Source organism: Anas acuta, chromosome 1 (genome assembly GCF_963932015.1).
Source record: "Anas acuta chromosome 1, bAnaAcu1.1, whole genome shotgun sequence".
Lineage (NCBI taxonomy): Eukaryota > Metazoa > Chordata > Aves > Anseriformes > Anatidae > Anas > Anas acuta.
In genome coordinates this window covers 151,366,153-151,382,203 of record NC_088979.1, presented here as the reverse complement: position 1 = coordinate 151,382,203, position 16,051 = coordinate 151,366,153, and the positions used below count along the sequence as shown (strand labels likewise).

General features: G+C 49.9%; 1 protein-coding gene and 1 long non-coding RNA gene across 2 annotated transcripts; one reads left to right on the top strand and one right to left on the bottom strand.

The window, feature by feature from the left end:
• Positions 1–968: 968 nt before the first annotated feature.
• TAB1 (TGF-beta activated kinase 1 (MAP3K7) binding protein 1) lies at positions 969–10,093 on the bottom strand. Its single transcript, XM_068666557.1, has 11 exons — positions 9,937–10,093; positions 9,344–9,480; positions 9,020–9,173; positions 8,300–8,386; positions 7,674–7,812; positions 7,061–7,174; positions 4,551–4,662; positions 4,304–4,448; positions 3,692–3,914; positions 3,218–3,374; positions 969–1,658 (listed from the first exon to the last, which is right to left on the bottom strand). The coding sequence occupies exons 1-11, from the start codon at positions 9,967–9,969 to the stop codon at positions 1,451–1,453; spliced, it is 1,509 nt and encodes a 502-aa protein (XP_068522658.1). The 5' UTR covers positions 9,970–10,093; the 3' UTR covers positions 969–1,450.
• Positions 10,094–11,046: 953 nt separating this feature from the next.
• LOC137847896 (uncharacterized) lies at positions 11,047–14,952 on the top strand. Its single transcript, XR_011091117.1, has 2 exons — positions 11,047–11,834; positions 12,098–14,952. It is a non-coding gene; the product is annotated as an uncharacterized lncRNA (long non-coding RNA).
• The last annotated feature ends 1,099 nt before the right edge of the window (positions 14,953–16,051 follow it).

The window sequence follows — 16,051 nt, the reverse complement described above, 5'->3', positions numbered from 1 at the left end:
GAAGGATTCCTTCCCGAGAAGCGAGCGCTGCTCCCCGCTCTGATTTCTCAACAAACTCAGGTCTTGACTCGGGGCGCTCGGTATTATTTGATTTATCCGAAGGCATAAATCTCCCTCCACCCCTTTCTTTCAATGCTGGCCTCTGCTGCTGCACGCCCTTCTCCCTCCCCACTCCCCTCCTTCCTTAGGTGACCAGCCTGACACGACAATAAATCGGGGCAGGAACCCAAGTTTTGTCCTTTCACCCGTAACCCCTGGCCGTCGTCTCGCTTTGCCCAGAGCCTTATCACAGCTCCCCGGGGAGCCACCAGGCACCACGGTCACCCTGGAGGCCTCCCCGTGCTGCTTGTGAGCTGCAGGGTTTGGGGAAGGCTGCAGCAGGAGGCTGCAGCAGGCAGGGAAGAGGCACGCTTGCCGCCTGCCGTCAGAAGCCTGAACTGAAAGGGGAAGAGCGCTGCGATGCCGAAACCTCTGCCAGCTCCTCCAGGCCTCCCCTGACTTGATGCGGAGCAAGCAGCTCAGCAGAAGACCTCTCCTGGCTGCTCACCTCTGCTGCAACACGAGGATGAACTCGTCTGCAAGGCAACCACGTCATGACGTAGCTACGGCTTTTGGGTCACTCAAAACGAAGCTTGCTTTGGGACAGGAGCAGAAGCTGCTGAAGAAAAATGCGTCAAACTCTCCTCCTGCCCTCTACAACCTCATGGAAGTCCAGTAAGGGAAGAGATGTCCAAACCCACTAATTTATATTTTACCTCCAGCACCGAAGCTCTGTAAGGAAGCATGGGACAAAGACCGTACGCTTCAAAGTCATCTGCACGGGCTCAGGCCACTTTCACGACAGAAGCTCGCTCGCTGCAAGCTGCAACCCCGTGGGCTGGAGGAATAGAGGGTTTCACCGGGAAGAGCTGTCACACCCACACGCGGGTGATGTAAGGAAGAGAGCAAGCCACACGGGTGCCAAGGAGTGTAGCTATAAGTTATTTATTCTGCAAAATAGAGGTATCTTCTATGGAGTTGAACACTGGAATCACAGCATTATGAATGGAGTTGTGGAAACATTATGACAGCACGCACACACGCAGGCACACGCCCGTACACCTACACACGCGCACACGCAGCCTTCGTACAGGCCCCTACTCTTGCATTATCCAGAAGGGAGCCCTCTCTGCAACTTTATTTGTAAAAAAAAAAACCTGCAGCGAGGGTTGCATTCAAGACCCTATCTCTTATTCACAGGGCTTCCAAGGGACAGAGGTCAGCCGGGACGAGGTGCAGGGCGCAGGCAAGACGTGTGTCGAGAGCGCAGCACACGCTGCCCAGCGCCTCCCGGGCAGGAGTTAACTCTGGGCAGCACCCAGCTCTCAGCTGCAGCGCTCTCATCCCTGCCTCAGCCTCTGCTCACGCAGCCGAGCGCCGGGTGGTGGGAGGGAGGAGGCACGTTTCCCCGTTAGGACACCGTCAGCGCTCCCTGCTCGCCATGGTCCATGTTCCAAAGGCGGTAAAACTCTGCAAAGTCCACGTAGGGCTCCACGCGCCCGTCCTCATCGGGCTGCAGCGAGTGCGTGGGGCGGGAGCGGAAGAGACCCCCATCCGAGCTGGAGCTGCTGCTCTGCGTGTGGGTGTTGGTAGACTGGAGAGTCACAGTGGGGCTTTGGCTGGGGAGAGAGAGAACACAGGCATCTTTATTTTGCCCCATGTCTGCAATTTTGCACCTGAAAGGCACCAGAACAAGTGTTGGTTCTCCACAGATTAAGCTGTCCTGTGCAAACAGGTGAAAGAAGTTGCAGCCCTCCTGCTCTGTCACAGTACTGGGTATGTTGAGAAGTGTGTGGAACTGGTGAATGCCAAAGAAACCTGCCTCACCTCTAGCTGGACAACCTTAAGTACAACTGGAGAAGGAAAAAGGGAGAAGGAAAAAGGGAGAAGGAAAAAGGGAGAAGGAAAAAGGGAGAAGGAAAAAGGGAGAAGGAAAAAGGGAGAAGGAAAAAGGGAGAAGGAAAAAGGGAGAAGGAAAAAGGGAGAAGGAAAAAGGGAGAAGGAAAAAGGGAGAAGGAAAAAGGGAGAAGGAAAAAGGGAGAAGGAAAAAGGGAGAAGGAAAAAGGGAGAAGGAAAAAGGGAGAAGGAAAAAGGGAGAAGGAAAAAGGGAGAAGGAAAAAGGGAGAAGGAAAAAGGGAGAAGGAAAAAGGGAGAAGGAAAAAGGGAGAAGGAAAAAGGGAGAAGGAAAAAGGGAGAAGGAAAAAGGGAGAAGGAAAAAGGGAGAAGGAAAAAGGGAGAAGGAAAAAGGGAGAAGGAAAAAGGGAGAAGGAAAAAGGGAGAAGGAAAAAGGGAGAAGGAAAAAGGGAGAAGGAAAAAGGGAGAAGGAAAAAGGGAGAAGGAAAAAGGGAGAAGGAAAAAGGGAGAAGGAAAAAGGGAGAAGGAAAAAGGGAGAAGGAAAAAGGGAGAAGGAAAAAGGGAGAAGGAAAAAGGGAGAAGGAAAAAGGGAGAAGGAAAAAGGGAGAAGGAAAAAGGGAGAAGGAAAAAGGGAGAAGGAAAAAGGGAGAAGGAAAAAGGGAGAAGGAAAAAGGGAGAAGGAAAAAGGGAGAAGGAAAAAGGGAGAAGGAAAAAGGGAGAAGGAAAAAGGGAGAAGGAAAAAGGGAGAAGGAAAAAGGGAGAAGGAAAAAGGGAGAAGGAAAAAGGGAGAAGGAAAAAGGGAGAAGGAAAAAGGGAGAAGGAAAAAGGGAGAAGGAAAAAGGGAGAAGGAAAAAGGGAGAAGGAAAAAGGGAGAAGGAAAAAGGGAGAAGGAAAAGGGAGAAGGAAAAGGGAAGCATGCACTCTGCTGGCCTCCTCATACCCATACAAATCAAGCTTTATGGGAAGAGTCTGGCAGCAGCAAAGCTATTCTTGCGCGACCTGTGTTACAGCAAAGCAGCCCTGGTGTGTCAGCCTCATTGTTTTTGGAGCTACCCAAACACAATAAGCATCGAGCTTCTTCACTTTTCTGTTTGTACACACTCCACCCTGTACCAAAAGGCTGAACTCAAACCAGAGCCACAAGTACGATCCTGCAAAGCAGATCCAAACAGAATCCAGGTCTAACCTTTATCCTTTTTTCTACCCTGGCCTCCACCTGCGAGGAAGCCAGCTTGTGCAGCACCACCTCTCCTGCACCCCCACCCTTCCTTATTGAAAACGAAGGGCACCCATTCTCCCTCCACGCACAGCGCAGGATATTTACTTGGTGAGGGTGGGGGTGGCTTCATCCAGAGTGGAGCTGCTGTGGGCACCGTTGACCATCTGGCCTTGGGAAGGCATGACAAGGGACAGCGTGACGCTTGTCTTGCTTGTGCTTTGGGAGCTGGAATACGGCACGGAGACTGGGTAGACACGGCCTCCTGAGAAGGGAGAAAAGAGAATTATAAACACAGGTGAGACAGCAGTGACTGAGGGTGCACAGAGTCAAAAAAAAAACAAAAAAAAAAAACCAAAAAACGAAAGGTCAAAGGAAGGGCCAAAAATCCAAGGGAAGAATTTATATCAAACCGCCTTTCTGAGATGCGAAGATGCAAATTGTTACAGACTCCAGGCCTCAGAAGCCAATAATCCCTTTAACAAACAAATCCCTCTACACTGAGCACCTCCTCTCCCAACGCCAGATCAATCAAGAGGACTGATCTTCCACCCTCTTTGTTCCCTTCCCTCCGTAGCATACCTTGTGTTGGTGTTAGCGTGGGCTGGCTCATCTCACCCAAGGGGTACCCGAAGTTCCTGACGAGCAGGGTCATGTCCTCGTGCCGGGGACAGAACTTGGACCGCTCCCCACCGCTGGCAAAAGTGTCGCAGTGGATCCTCTTGACGCGGTCCACCACTGCTTGGGCCACAGCATCCAGCGACGTCTGCTTGGCAAACTCTGTGGCTATCATGGCTGCAATTTCCTGAGCAGAGAAAGGGGAAAAAAAGAAAAAAAAAAAAAAGCAGAAGGATGTTTAGGAGATGCTGGAGGAAACCTTATCCAGCCAAGTGATCGAAGAGTTTTCATGGCAACTTATCCAGCTATGGTTCTTGCCAGTCTCACTTGCTGGGATGTGCCTAGAATCATCCCACTCCCTCTAAAGGGCTCCTCCTAAAGGGGCAGGAAGCTGCCTGGAAGAACTGGCTTGGCAAAGCAGCTCTCCCATCATTATGGGCTGGAATGGGGACGCACAGGCACCCAGCCCGGGCAGCACTCACAGCACAGATGCGGAGGACGGCCTGTGCGAGAGCAGCTGACCCCCCTGCAGTAAATCAAGAGCTGAGGGAACGTTTCCTGTGAGGGCACACTCACCTGGTTGGCCTGCCCAGGCCCGTGAGCTGCCTCCAGAGCTTTGTAGAGCCCCTCAGACATAAGCACCAAGAAGCCAGTCACCCCATCCAGCGAGTGCCCTCCGTGGATTTCAGGCTCTGCTATGATGGGCTTAGATTTAGCAGCACTGCAAAGAGACAGTGTCTTTAACAATTGCTCTTGCCACAGTGGGTAAGAACAGAGGGTCATGAAGGAGCGGGGCTAAAACCACAGAGTGAGTTTTTCTCACCTGAGCAGTTCAATATCAGTGTAGCCATATTTGACTTTGTAATCTCCGATGCGCCGAGTGCTTTCCTGCCCGCGAATCGTTCCCACTTGTTTTATTTTCCCTGCATCCAAACCTGCCAGATTAAAAAAAAATAAAAATACAAAGTTTGGGAAACTTGCAGGACTCCCCGTGGTCACACTGTCAGGAAGGAGAAAACGAAGATCCACAGTTAAAGAGAACGGTAAGATGAAGCAAGGTGCCAAACGATACTTCTTCCCTACAGGAAGGAGATGAAGAGCAGTTTGCTCTGTTCCACGGGACACCTTCTCATTAGCTGTAATCTGGGAACAAGAGAGGAGAGAAATGCACACAGCCCAACCCTCACACTAAAAGCAGTGGCTGGCAGTGAGACAAAGCCCACGGCCTGGTCCGAAGCCACCAGCAGCAGCTGGCCTGAGCGCACAGGCATTTGCTGAAACGGCCGTGGAACATCTGCGCCTGTCAGCTCTGGCCTGCACGATGGGAGGAGGAAAGCAGGAAGGGGGAAAACATATGCGAAGGATTCTTTTTTTTCTTCCACCCTGTTATTGATCCCTGTTCCTAAATTCCGTCTGACAAATTCACTAATATGCTAACGTGGAGAAGGAGAAACGGAGAACTGTCTGCAAAAAGGACTCAGTTTGGTCAAGTGCTCAGATTGGCGGTAGCTACTCCTAAAACAAGGATAATCTGTAAACATGTACTTAATTTAAATAAGTTTAAGGGGATCTACCTCTGCTTTGTTGTGTAACTCATGTCTGTTGGGGACTGTGAAGGAATCACATCTCAAAGAAAACCCTAACAGGCACCATCTGGGGACAGCTGCTACGTGAGGCAGGACTCAGAGCAGACGAGCCACTTACCTGGTCTGTCCTGGCAATTCCCCCTTCCTGGTTATACCTGGAGCTAACAGGCAGAAAATGTTATTTTGAGATTTATATCTAGGGATGACTGTCCTCAGTACAAGGTGAGGGCAAGGGTCCAACTGAAACCCTCCCTCTGAGTCAAACCGAGCCTCACCGCGCAGATGGCTCCACACCTACCCCAGCAGTAAGACACAACTCTGCCATCTGCTGCAGACCAAAGCTGACTCATCAACATGGCCTGGCTCATTTGCCAGCTCCTGGCAGGGGGATACGAGCTATCGACAGACACAAACACGGGGAAGCTCCAAGCACGCCGGAGAGGTTGTGTCCAAATCACAGCGACTCTCCCGGAGCACTGAGCGAGCTGCAAAGTGCTGGGTGAAGAGCCACACAGGCATAAGGCCTCTCTCTCTCTTTCCCCAGGACAGGTGTAACACAAGCACCATCACGATAAAAAGTTTGGGGGATAGAATTTATCCCTGTGCTTCAGCTTAGCCCCACAACAGTCACCACTGGGCCCCCAAAAGCCTGTGTACATTGATTTTTTCTACAAGCTCTCCCTTCTGTTGGGACTTCCAGTTGGAGAGCCACTGCTGTGCCAGATTAAGGTCAGTGTACCCAGCAGATTCCTGTGCCACTGTGGACTGCAGCTAAACTCCCTACAGCGTTTCTGGCAGTAGAAAGGCAGTCGAAGGCTCTCTTTCCCTAGATTCCTGTATTCAGTCCTTTCTTTCATAGCACATGCCACTACTGCAGGAGTATGAGTAAGGCAAAAAAAAAAATAAAGAGAAATGGAGTGAAACAAGAGCTATCAGCAAAAACCTACCGCACTGACAGGCTCACCAGATAAGAATATAGCTACCAGGTGAGCCTAATGAAGAATGCCAAGCTTCATCTACTGAAGCAAAGGCACAGAGCAAAAGTAGCTCAACAAGAAGAGTCTGGTGCTAACAGTCACACAAGTGGTCTGGGCTAGTTCTAGACAAAGAAAGAAAACACGCCAAAGATTGTAAAGGAAAAGGGAAATTGCCCGAAGCAAGATGTCAGTATTAGAGTTCAATAGTTAACTGATGTGAGAGCAGTAAATGTCAGTGTTTGGTCTGACTCTGTCTGAAGTCTACCTGCTCTTTTTGCAGTAGCAGCTTGTACAAAGGCGGATTGGAACACACCATCCTGAGGGTGTGGCATCGCGCAGAACCTAACCAGCAGAACTGTGGTTTGCCTCTAGAGGGGCAGTCACCTACTGTCCATCCTGCTTCTGCCCTCTGGCTGTGTGCTTCTGCTCCTGCCTTCCTTATTGACTCTAGTAATCGCACAGCTGGAGGGCAAATCAATGTCAGTTTGGCAGCCAGACATGAAACTACGTCTCAAACTGAACAAAGAGGGGGAAAAAAAAAAGAAAAAAGTTTTCTGTAGGTTCAGCAAGCTGAACTTACTCACACTGTAGCCTCACTGTGGCTAGACATGCAGAAAAAGGCACTGAACTGGTAATTTGAAACCACAGCCCACAGGGAGCTTCTTTTTGTGGTCTGTTATTGTTTCCAGTGGCTTGAGTCATTCCTGGTGCCCCAGATAAACTGAGGCACGAGATGTTCTCAGATAAGGAGATGAAAATCAAGCACTCACCCAGCTGGGAGAAGCGAAAGAGCTCATCCTCGTTCTCCGTCGTATGGTCCACGTTGAGCTGAGTCACCTGCAGCCCATCCACCGTGGACTTACACAACAGTGCCCGGTTGGTACCTGCAGCGGGAGTAGCGAGATGAGGCACCAGATAGCTCTGCGTTAAGAGGGAGAACATATCCAAACGGAAAAGGAAAAGGAGAGGGGAATAAGGACAGAAAAGAAGAGAAAAGCTCATGTACTCTCTCTTCATGATCTTCTAAAAGTAGCCTTGCCCGCAGCATGCTAGGCCTGCTGGGCAGCTCTTCGCTTAGGCCTGAGCCAGCACCTCACGATCAAGCTCTTCACTCCTCAGTGAACCTGCACTACCGCCTCTCAACCCATTTTTCCCCATTTTTCTTTGGGCACACGCATTGCATCTGTCATTATCTGCAGAGACGATCACCCAGATTGATTTCAGTCGGGCCTACAAGTAGCAAGCACATTGCTCGTTGGCCACAGACCAAAGAAACTGTCCCCCATGTTCTCATTTCTTTCACTTCCTCGAGCTGCAGCCATCCTCAGAAACACCTCGACTGAGATGCTAAGCACAAATGCTGAAATACAAAGAACAACTCACCAACGTTGGCAATATAGAGCTTGTTGTTGAGAACAACAGCCACGATTGCCATGGCTCCTCCAGAGATCTCCTGCTCTACAACCTTCAATCTCTCCACAATCTTCTGGTACTGAGGAGGCAGCTGGTGGTGAGGAACACCCTGGAACCCAAGATTATGGGGGAGGCTTAAACACACAGTCCACAACACTGGAACTAAGAAATACAATTATTTGCTTAATCCTAACATCCTGTGGGTCTGATAAGGTTCTGGAAATGACAATCCAGTTCACCTGAAGACCAGAATTCACATCTGCCCAAGGTGCCATGCAAATCGGAGGCCTTGCCTCTCACCCACATCATGTCTGTGTCCCTGGAAGAGCCACACCTTGTGGGCTGAACACCCTTCCACAACATGTTTAGTTCTTTACTAAGAAACCCAATGATGAGTTTATGTAGTACCAGTAAGAACATTGGGAACTCTGGGACGTGGACCAAGACACTTGCTGCACTTCCCACAAGCTCCCAGAAGAGAACTACAGGAATGCAATTTTCAATTACAGCTGCCCTCGGACCAGACTGACTAACGTCCCATCCAACAGTCTGGAAAGCAGGACCTCCAGAAATCTTTGTTCTTAAAGCCACATTACCTCTGGTAGCTGGGACTGCAGGCTGGCCTTCTCTGCCAAAGCATCATCGATGGACTCCAGGAAGCTTCTTTCTACCACATCAAAAGCCTGAAAAAGGCCATAAGAGAAACTGAGCACTTGACCAGCACCTACAGACCTCTGAGCCTACCCATCCTCACCTCTCTAAGACCAGTTCATAGAAGTGGTTGATCGCTGTATGTACAGACATTCAAGATCACAGCATCATATTAAAATGCAATTATTTTAGTGCAGCTACTTAACAGCTTGTAAAAACAATCTGTTACTACTCAAAACAGGAGACAAAAACACACAAATTACAATCGCAGCAATGTCAGAGACCTATCTGATTTTGTATGTTGATTGTAAAAACTTATCTATCACTCAAGAAAGTGCGCTCACAAATCCATCTCCCCACGCATTAACTTCTCCTTTTCACTCGTTGTCATCTCTTTCACAGGCTGACTTGTTCCTACATGTCCAGTGAAGACTGGCTGCAGCTTCCTGGAGAGCTGTCAGCAGTGTGCTGACAGCGCTGGGGGACAGATGGGTATGAGGTGGGAGTGAAACAAAGCACTACAGCTGCTCGCAGGATGAGTACAATCACAACCATTGGCAGATGTTTCCAAGCCCCTCAGAAACCAGATGCTGCTCCCCTGGTGGCAAAAAGAGGAGGTGGGTAGTGTGAGGAGCAGGAGCTGTTCCCAGCCAAAGCTGCTTTACCTGCAGCAGAACTCGACGCACGTCAGCATCGCTGTGATCTGCGTGAAGCTGGCCCAGCAGCAGCTCGGCAGAGAGCCTCTGACCCACAAAGTTGGTGACTCGGTTGCCATCGTAGCCATTGAAGACACCGTAGAGGTAGCAGTTGTTCTCACTCCTATCAGAGACAAGAGCAAAAAGGTTATCAATGGCTGTGATACAAAGACACACGTGACGAGTATCTACAGGAGCCTCCTGCGTTCTCCACGTCCTCTGTGAGGAGCTGAACACCACGTTTACCTGCCCTTGCGCCTGCAGGGCTCCGTGACCGAGGCACAACCCGCTCACCTGAATTTTAACCAGTTATCCTCCAAGGGGTGCCCCTCCGTCCCTTTGCCGTCTGCGCTGTAGGAGCGGTTTGGGGCTGAGCCCACCCCGGAGAGATGGCAGGACGGCAAGTCGTCTGTCCAGCTGGGCTGCTGCTCCTGGGGGGGTGAGGAAGACCAAAAATTAGACCCCATAAACCCCAAGCAGGCTGAAGGTGGGCTACGAGACCACCCCCACCCCCTTGCTAGCCAAAAACCCGAACCGAGAGCCGCAGCCGGGTCCTGCCCTGGATGGGGACCCCCGCGGCTGCCAGCGCTCCCCCGGGACAGGGGGACCCCTCAGGCAGGGCTACCACCTCCAGCCGCCCCCCGAGCCCCCCGGGCTGGTCAGGGAGCCGAGCTGCGAGCCCAGCAGGGCCTCCCCCAGCCGGCACCGGGGGCAGCGCGGCGGGCGGGGGGCTCGCACCTCTCCGCCGCCACCGGCACCCCCCGGCCCTTCGGGCTTCCCCCCTGAGGAGCTGAGGGGCCGGGAGGGCAGGAGGAGCGGGTCTCCCCTCGCACACACCTGGGGGAGTGCGGGAGCGGGGAGCGGGGAGGGGGGAAGGCGCCACTCACACTCTGCAGCAGGCTCCTCCTCTGCGCCGCCATCTTGCAGCAGCGGCCTCCTCCTTCCCCACGGCCCCGGCCCGGCCTCCGCCTAGTGGCGGGGGGGAGGGCGCTGAGGGGGGGCCGCCATGCGCGGGGCTCCGGGCAGGGGGAGGTGGTTGGGCGGGCTGTGGTCAAGTTCTGTCACCCCACGCGGTAAATAATGGTTCCTGGGGGTGGAAGGGAGCCTGATGTGCTCCGGGTTGTGCCCGCTGCTTCTTGTTCTGGGAGTTGGCAGTGCTGAACAGAGCCCGCTCCGTCATCTCTGCGCCTTCTGGTCGTCAAAAAGCTGGCCACAAAGTGCCAGGAGCAGGCAGCACATTGTTCTGCTGGCATGGAGTGACTGCTGGGGTCTGATCCTCAGAAAAACACCTGGGGAGTCCTTGGTAGGGGCAACTGCCATGGGACCGGCTGCCCTCAGCCCTCCTGCTCAGCCCTGCCTGCCCACAATGTCATAGAATCATAGAATATCCTGAGTTGGAAGGGACCCTTAAGGATCATCAAGTCCAACTCTTGACACCGCACAGGTCTACCCAAAAGTTCAGACCATGTGACTAAGTGCACAGTCCAATCTCTTCTTAAATTCAGTCAGGCTCGGTGCAGTGACCACTTCCCTGGGGAGCCTGTTCCAGTGTGCAACCACTCTCTCTGTGAAGAACCCCCTCCTGATGTCAAGCCTAAACTTCCCCTGCCTCAGCTTAACCCCGTTCCCGCGGGTCCTGTCGCTGGTGTTAATGGAGAAAAGGTCTCCTGCCTCTCGACACCCCCTTACGAGGAAGTTGTAGACTGCGATGAGGTCTCCCCTCAGCCTCCTCTTCTCCAGGCTGAACAGGCCCAGTGCCCTCAGCCGTTCCTCGTACGTCTTCCCCTCCAGGCCTTTCACCATCTTCGTAGCCCTCCTCTGGACAATATGTGCAATATGTGCAAAAACAACTTCTTTTATTCACTCTTCAGAACCTATCACTCTTTAGAACCTATCTTTGTGTTTTTGAGGCTGAGGTGAACTCTGCCAGGAGGGGCAGTTCCCACTTAACCAGCTCTGCTGGAGTGGGAGGAGGTCACAGGAATCAAAGGGCGATGCGTATGGGGTGTTTGTCTTCCAAATGGTTGATGAGTGAAATTCCCATTGCTAGAACTCTACAGCCTGTAAAGAGGCATTTGTATGATTTATACGATTTTATAAGGAAGAGAAGTCTATATTATTTTAGCCCAGGGAAGTGGTGGAGTCACCGTCCCTCACAGTGTCTAAGAAGGGCCTGGACAAGGCGCTATGAGATACGATTTAGTAGGGTAGTGGGTAGTGTTGGTAATAGGGCAGTTGGACTAGATGACCTTGTAGGTCCTTTCCAACCTTATGTTTCTATGATTCTATGATTACAAGTCAGTGGAAGAGCCCTCCAGGTGTGTGACTGGCGTGACCTGAAGTGCGTGATGACAGGTAGACAGGCTGCAGCGCCAGGGTGCTGGGCACAGAGCACATTTCTTTGGGTGAACCCAAGCTGAAGGGGCTCCAGCACGAGAGACTTGAAGTTGCAGTCACGTACAGCACAGTTGTGGTGAGGGCATGAGTGTTAAGTAGTCTTGACTTCCAGCAGTCACTTGATACTCTTTTAATGACATCTTTGTGGCAAATATATTAGATTCAGATGCACTTCAGAAATAATTGCCAGTTAATTAACCTCATTCTATGGAACGATGGGTTTTGCTGCAGGGGATCCTGCCAGAGGATTCCAGCTCCCTTTCCTGTAAATCCTTTGTCTATTGTTTTGTTACATCTCTTTCTTCCAAATATACAAAGATTTCAGATCCTTTCCCTTCCCTCCAGGCTGAAAAGACTCACAGATATTCAGCCATTCAAGCAGACTTAGGTACGGAGGCAGAATTACTTTTTAAAGGCTATATTCGTGAAAGATAGAAGAAAATGCTAAATTTAAAATCTCAGTCTACACACAAATTTTCACATGTTTAGCTTTATGCATAAGCTTGGTTTCACCAATGTCATTTGAAGTATTCCTGTGGGTAAAGCTGTGAGTGGGTACAAATAATTTTAGTAATGGAGCTCGAGTCTGCATTAAAATTAAAAGTAGGATGGATGGATTTAGTGCTAATGAAGATCTGTTTTTCTTACCAGGACCAAGAATTCCCGGTGCTGCAGAAATCTGCCTAGAACAGCATTGTGTGTGCTGCTGAAAAGCAACAGGCAAGTTTATCTGCTTTAAAACACGATGTCACTTTTTCAGCATTGCAGCAAAAGCTTATGCTTATTTAATGACATTCAAGGTTGCAGTCATGCACCTTGATGAGCACAGGCAGACCCTGTCCTTGCACAGAATACCACTGAAATCAGCAAGGCTTTGGACGTGCTCAGAGACTGCCAGCATGTATTGCATTGCAGGACTGGGGGTTTTAGGAGTCATTTGTATCTTATGTCCGCAAGTCTTTCTGAGACTAGCAAGAGTGGAGTCCGCGTGTGTCTGTGATAGGGCAGAATATGATTTCGATGAGTAAAACGACTCTCCTAAAGGTGTGAGATAGAAAAGCTGCCATTTTCCTTGTTTGTACAATGACTAGTCACCTCTTTGTAGTTGTATGCCCTGTTCCTAGTTTAAATGTCTGACTTCAGCTCTCATAGTCACTGATCACTATCATTCCATTTTTTTATCATTCTTTTTTTCGTCTTCATTTGGGCTGGAAAACAGACATGGTGCAAAACATTTTCTGTTGGTGAAAGTACTTGTGCCAGCTTCAGGATATTCCTGTGGCTCTGTCACTGAGCTTCTGCCCTAAGGTTGAGCAAGGCACTTAACTACTTAGTCTGCAAAAAGTGAATAGTTTGATTTGCCAAGCAAGGCTGCTTACAATGCTAAATGCATGTTTGTCCATCCTTTTGCAATCTTTTAAAGGAAAGTGCTACTGAAGCTCATTTCCTGCTTTATGAATACCTGCTTGCAGAGACCAACATCTTTAAGCAGTACGTGCTAGATGGAATACTGCACCAACAGAGCTTCTGTTGCTGTATTGATAGAGCTTATTTGTTCTTTGTTTTATTTATGCTCCCTACCTTCAGTAAATCCTCCCAGACATTCAGCTATATACCATGCTGTATTCTCATACAGCAAAAATCTCCCCAGGAATGCAGGATATCAGTCACTGAACTCATCCATGCACCAGTAAATGAATTGTCTGATTCAATGACTACCAAATCTTCAGCTCCCTCTCCGTGTTAAACTCCTGTATTCCTCATTCCTCTCTCCCTCTCTCTCTTTGTATTTATTGCTTCTCGTTATTCTCTGGTCCCAGTGCCAGGTTTTATATACACGGTATTTCTGGTGCCAAGCTGTACTACTGCCTTCCTGTTTTTGCAAATGTTTTCTCTGCAGAGAAAGGAGAAGCACGGTCACTCTGCTGGGCTGGAGGATAAAAGATGAAGAATGTTATTGAACACCCTGCCCTGAGGAGCAGGGAGCACAGGGCAGCCCCAGCATGGTGCTGCAGTAGACATTCAGACATCCTACACAATGGGAGGCAATTACAGGATCGCCAGCAGAAACCCTCACATCAGTTATTTTTTCTCTACTGATCGCAAGCGAGATACATTTAGGGAGATTTTTTTTTCTGCCTTGTTTTGCTAATAATGGAGGCTGGGGCTGGAGAGGAAAGTCATGATTTTTGGCAAGGCTTGCAGCAGGTGATGTGGAAGAAAAGAAGGGGCTGTGACAGAGCCAGATTGCTACACTTGCTCAGCACCTACCATGGACAGAAAAGGATGGTGGAGGGGGTGGCATTGCAAGCTCCACCCTGAGCTCACCCCACCTACCTCTACCAACTGCAGCCCGATGCTTCCCACGGGCACAGATGCCCTAATGCTCCTGCCTCATTTGTAGGCTGCTATTTCCAGGCAGGCTGAAAAGGCCAAGAAATAGAGATAGAGCAACAGAGAGAACGAGCATGATGAAAGGAAGGAGAGCTGGAGACAGGGAGGAGGTAGCAATTCCTTCCCCTAGCACCTGCCAGAGAGCTGGAAAGCTACTGCGAGGACAAAGGGAGATGGAGAGGGAATGTTTATCCCCCTCAAGAGAATGAGACAAATACCACTGCAAGAGAGATTTTGTACAGAGCTGTAGACCAGCTGGAGTTTTGAGGGAGGGGAATGAGGTTGTTTCATTTGTGCTGAGGCATATGATTTTTCTGACTTCTATGATGTGCTAAATAAAGCCTCATCTCCCGGAGTTCTGGGATTATGTGAACTTTAAAAAAAAAAAACACTTTATAGTAGAATTGTGTTTGTAGATGTCATGCCTGCAGGGAGAAGCTTCAAAACGTGACTCATAAGAGCTTGAAATACCAGAAAGCAATTATACAGATTTCAGATGATTAGAAGAAACAAACAAACTCATAATGCTGAAGTCTTACTCATTGTAAATGCTTGTTTCTGACAATTTGGTCTCAGCAGTTCTTAACTCCTCCCGTTGCTAAGACATCTCTAAAACACTTCCACCCCAAAAGCTAGGGCTGTAGGAAGATCTTTTTCCAAAGAAAGGTTAATCAAGGGACAGGTGGGTACATCAACGCTTTTGGGTGTACTCTTATGTGAAGCTACAGTGTGTGTGTGCTCAGCTGTACCCAAGGGAGCCAGTTTGGAGGACTGGGTACAGCCAGTTTACCATTGTGTGTCTCTGCGTATTGTCCTCTAGCTGCACAACAGCAGGCACGTTACATACCCCAGTACTTGAGTGATGAGAAGGAAGCTTTATCTAAATATTATCACAGGGTAGCATTTTGAATTTTATTTTTGTCACAGAGCGAGTTGAAACGAGATCCTTTTTTTAAGGCTGGGCTATCTATTACTGAAACCCAGTCAGCAGTGTCTTGAGAGCTCTTGTTTCCCAGTATTTATGTTTTGAAAATGTGTACTGTGCTGGGCACCCAAGCAATGGTCACACACAGCTGAATACAAGTAAAGACACATCAAAATAATAAAAAGATCTGCTTCCCTTGGTGTGAAAACATTGGCGTTCATACTATATTTTTGCATGTCCTCCATACACACCTCTACCCCTTTCAGAATAAGTCTCCTGTTCTAATGCGGAACTTCAAGCTTCTGCTCATCTTTTCCTGCTGAGTAGGTAAGAGACACTTGGTGGGTGTGATTTGAAACACGCCAAGCAAAACAAGCAACTGTTGGAAAAGCCCTCCCTCCACAAAGAAAACCCAGACCAATTTTTCACATAGTTTGGTTATTTTGAATGTCGTAACTTTATTGAGACACCAGTAGTTACCACCTTCACTTTGTTAACCACAAATATATAGGACATTGTAAACACAGGTGCCGAGGTGGCGGGGGTCGCTGTAGTGGGGTTTGAGGACGGACGGGGGAGCGGGGAGGAGGGGTGAAGGGACACTCGGGCTTAGACAAGACCACTCAGGGGATCCTGTATGCAGCAGGCCATCCGCGAGTCATCGTATATACGTATATATGTATAGCTTTATATTATACATCCTTTGAAATATATATATATATAATATATATACTATACACAGGCAGTAATGTGTCAGGGGAAGGGGCAGGGCAGCCCAGGTGGCGTTACGGGTGCCACGGGGAGTTGTTTGGATGGATGGTTTGGACTCACGGCGCGAGGTGGCCTCGCTGGGCTCCTTGCCTCGCACCCGCTCTGGGGACCAGAGCCGAGCCTCCTGTGGAGGCCATCCCGCTACGCTGCCTTCCCGGGGCCTCCCAAGTGCTGGCGAGGCTGTGGGGACACAAATGCCCTCCTCCCCTGAGGGAACTGCCAGGAATAACGCGGAGGGGAAGGGGGTGCAATGAGGTGATGGACTGGGTGCTGGGGACAGGGGAAAACGGGGCATGGGGACGTCTCCAGAGGTTGAAGCCACAGGTAGAGGTGGGGCAAAGGTTCCTCACTCCTTTGCCCTTCACAGCCCCTGCTTCCATGGAAGTCCCTTACTTGGAGGCTTTGTAAGATAAGAAGACATCAATGGGCCGTTGCGCCCAGCAGGGGATCCGTAATCCTCCGTAATCCAGACAAATGGCATGGCGGCAAGAAAGCCTTCTTACCATTTTGCTTAT

What these genes read in the sequence shown, in the direction of transcription:
- TAB1 (XM_068666557.1), bottom strand. Translation starts at nt 9,969, where the DNA reads ATGGCGGCGCAGAGGAGGAGCCTGCTGCAGAGT. An exon ending in GGAGGAGCCTGCTGCAGAGT is followed by an intron (nt 9,481 to 9,936) that starts GTGAGTGGCGCC and finishes TCACCCCCCCAG; the next exon opens with GAGCAGCAGCCCAGCTGGAC. An exon ending in TGCAGTCCCAGCTACCAGAG is followed by an intron (nt 7,813 to 8,299) that starts GTAATGTGGCTT and finishes CTTGGGTTCCAG; the next exon opens with GGTGTTCCTCACCACCAGCT.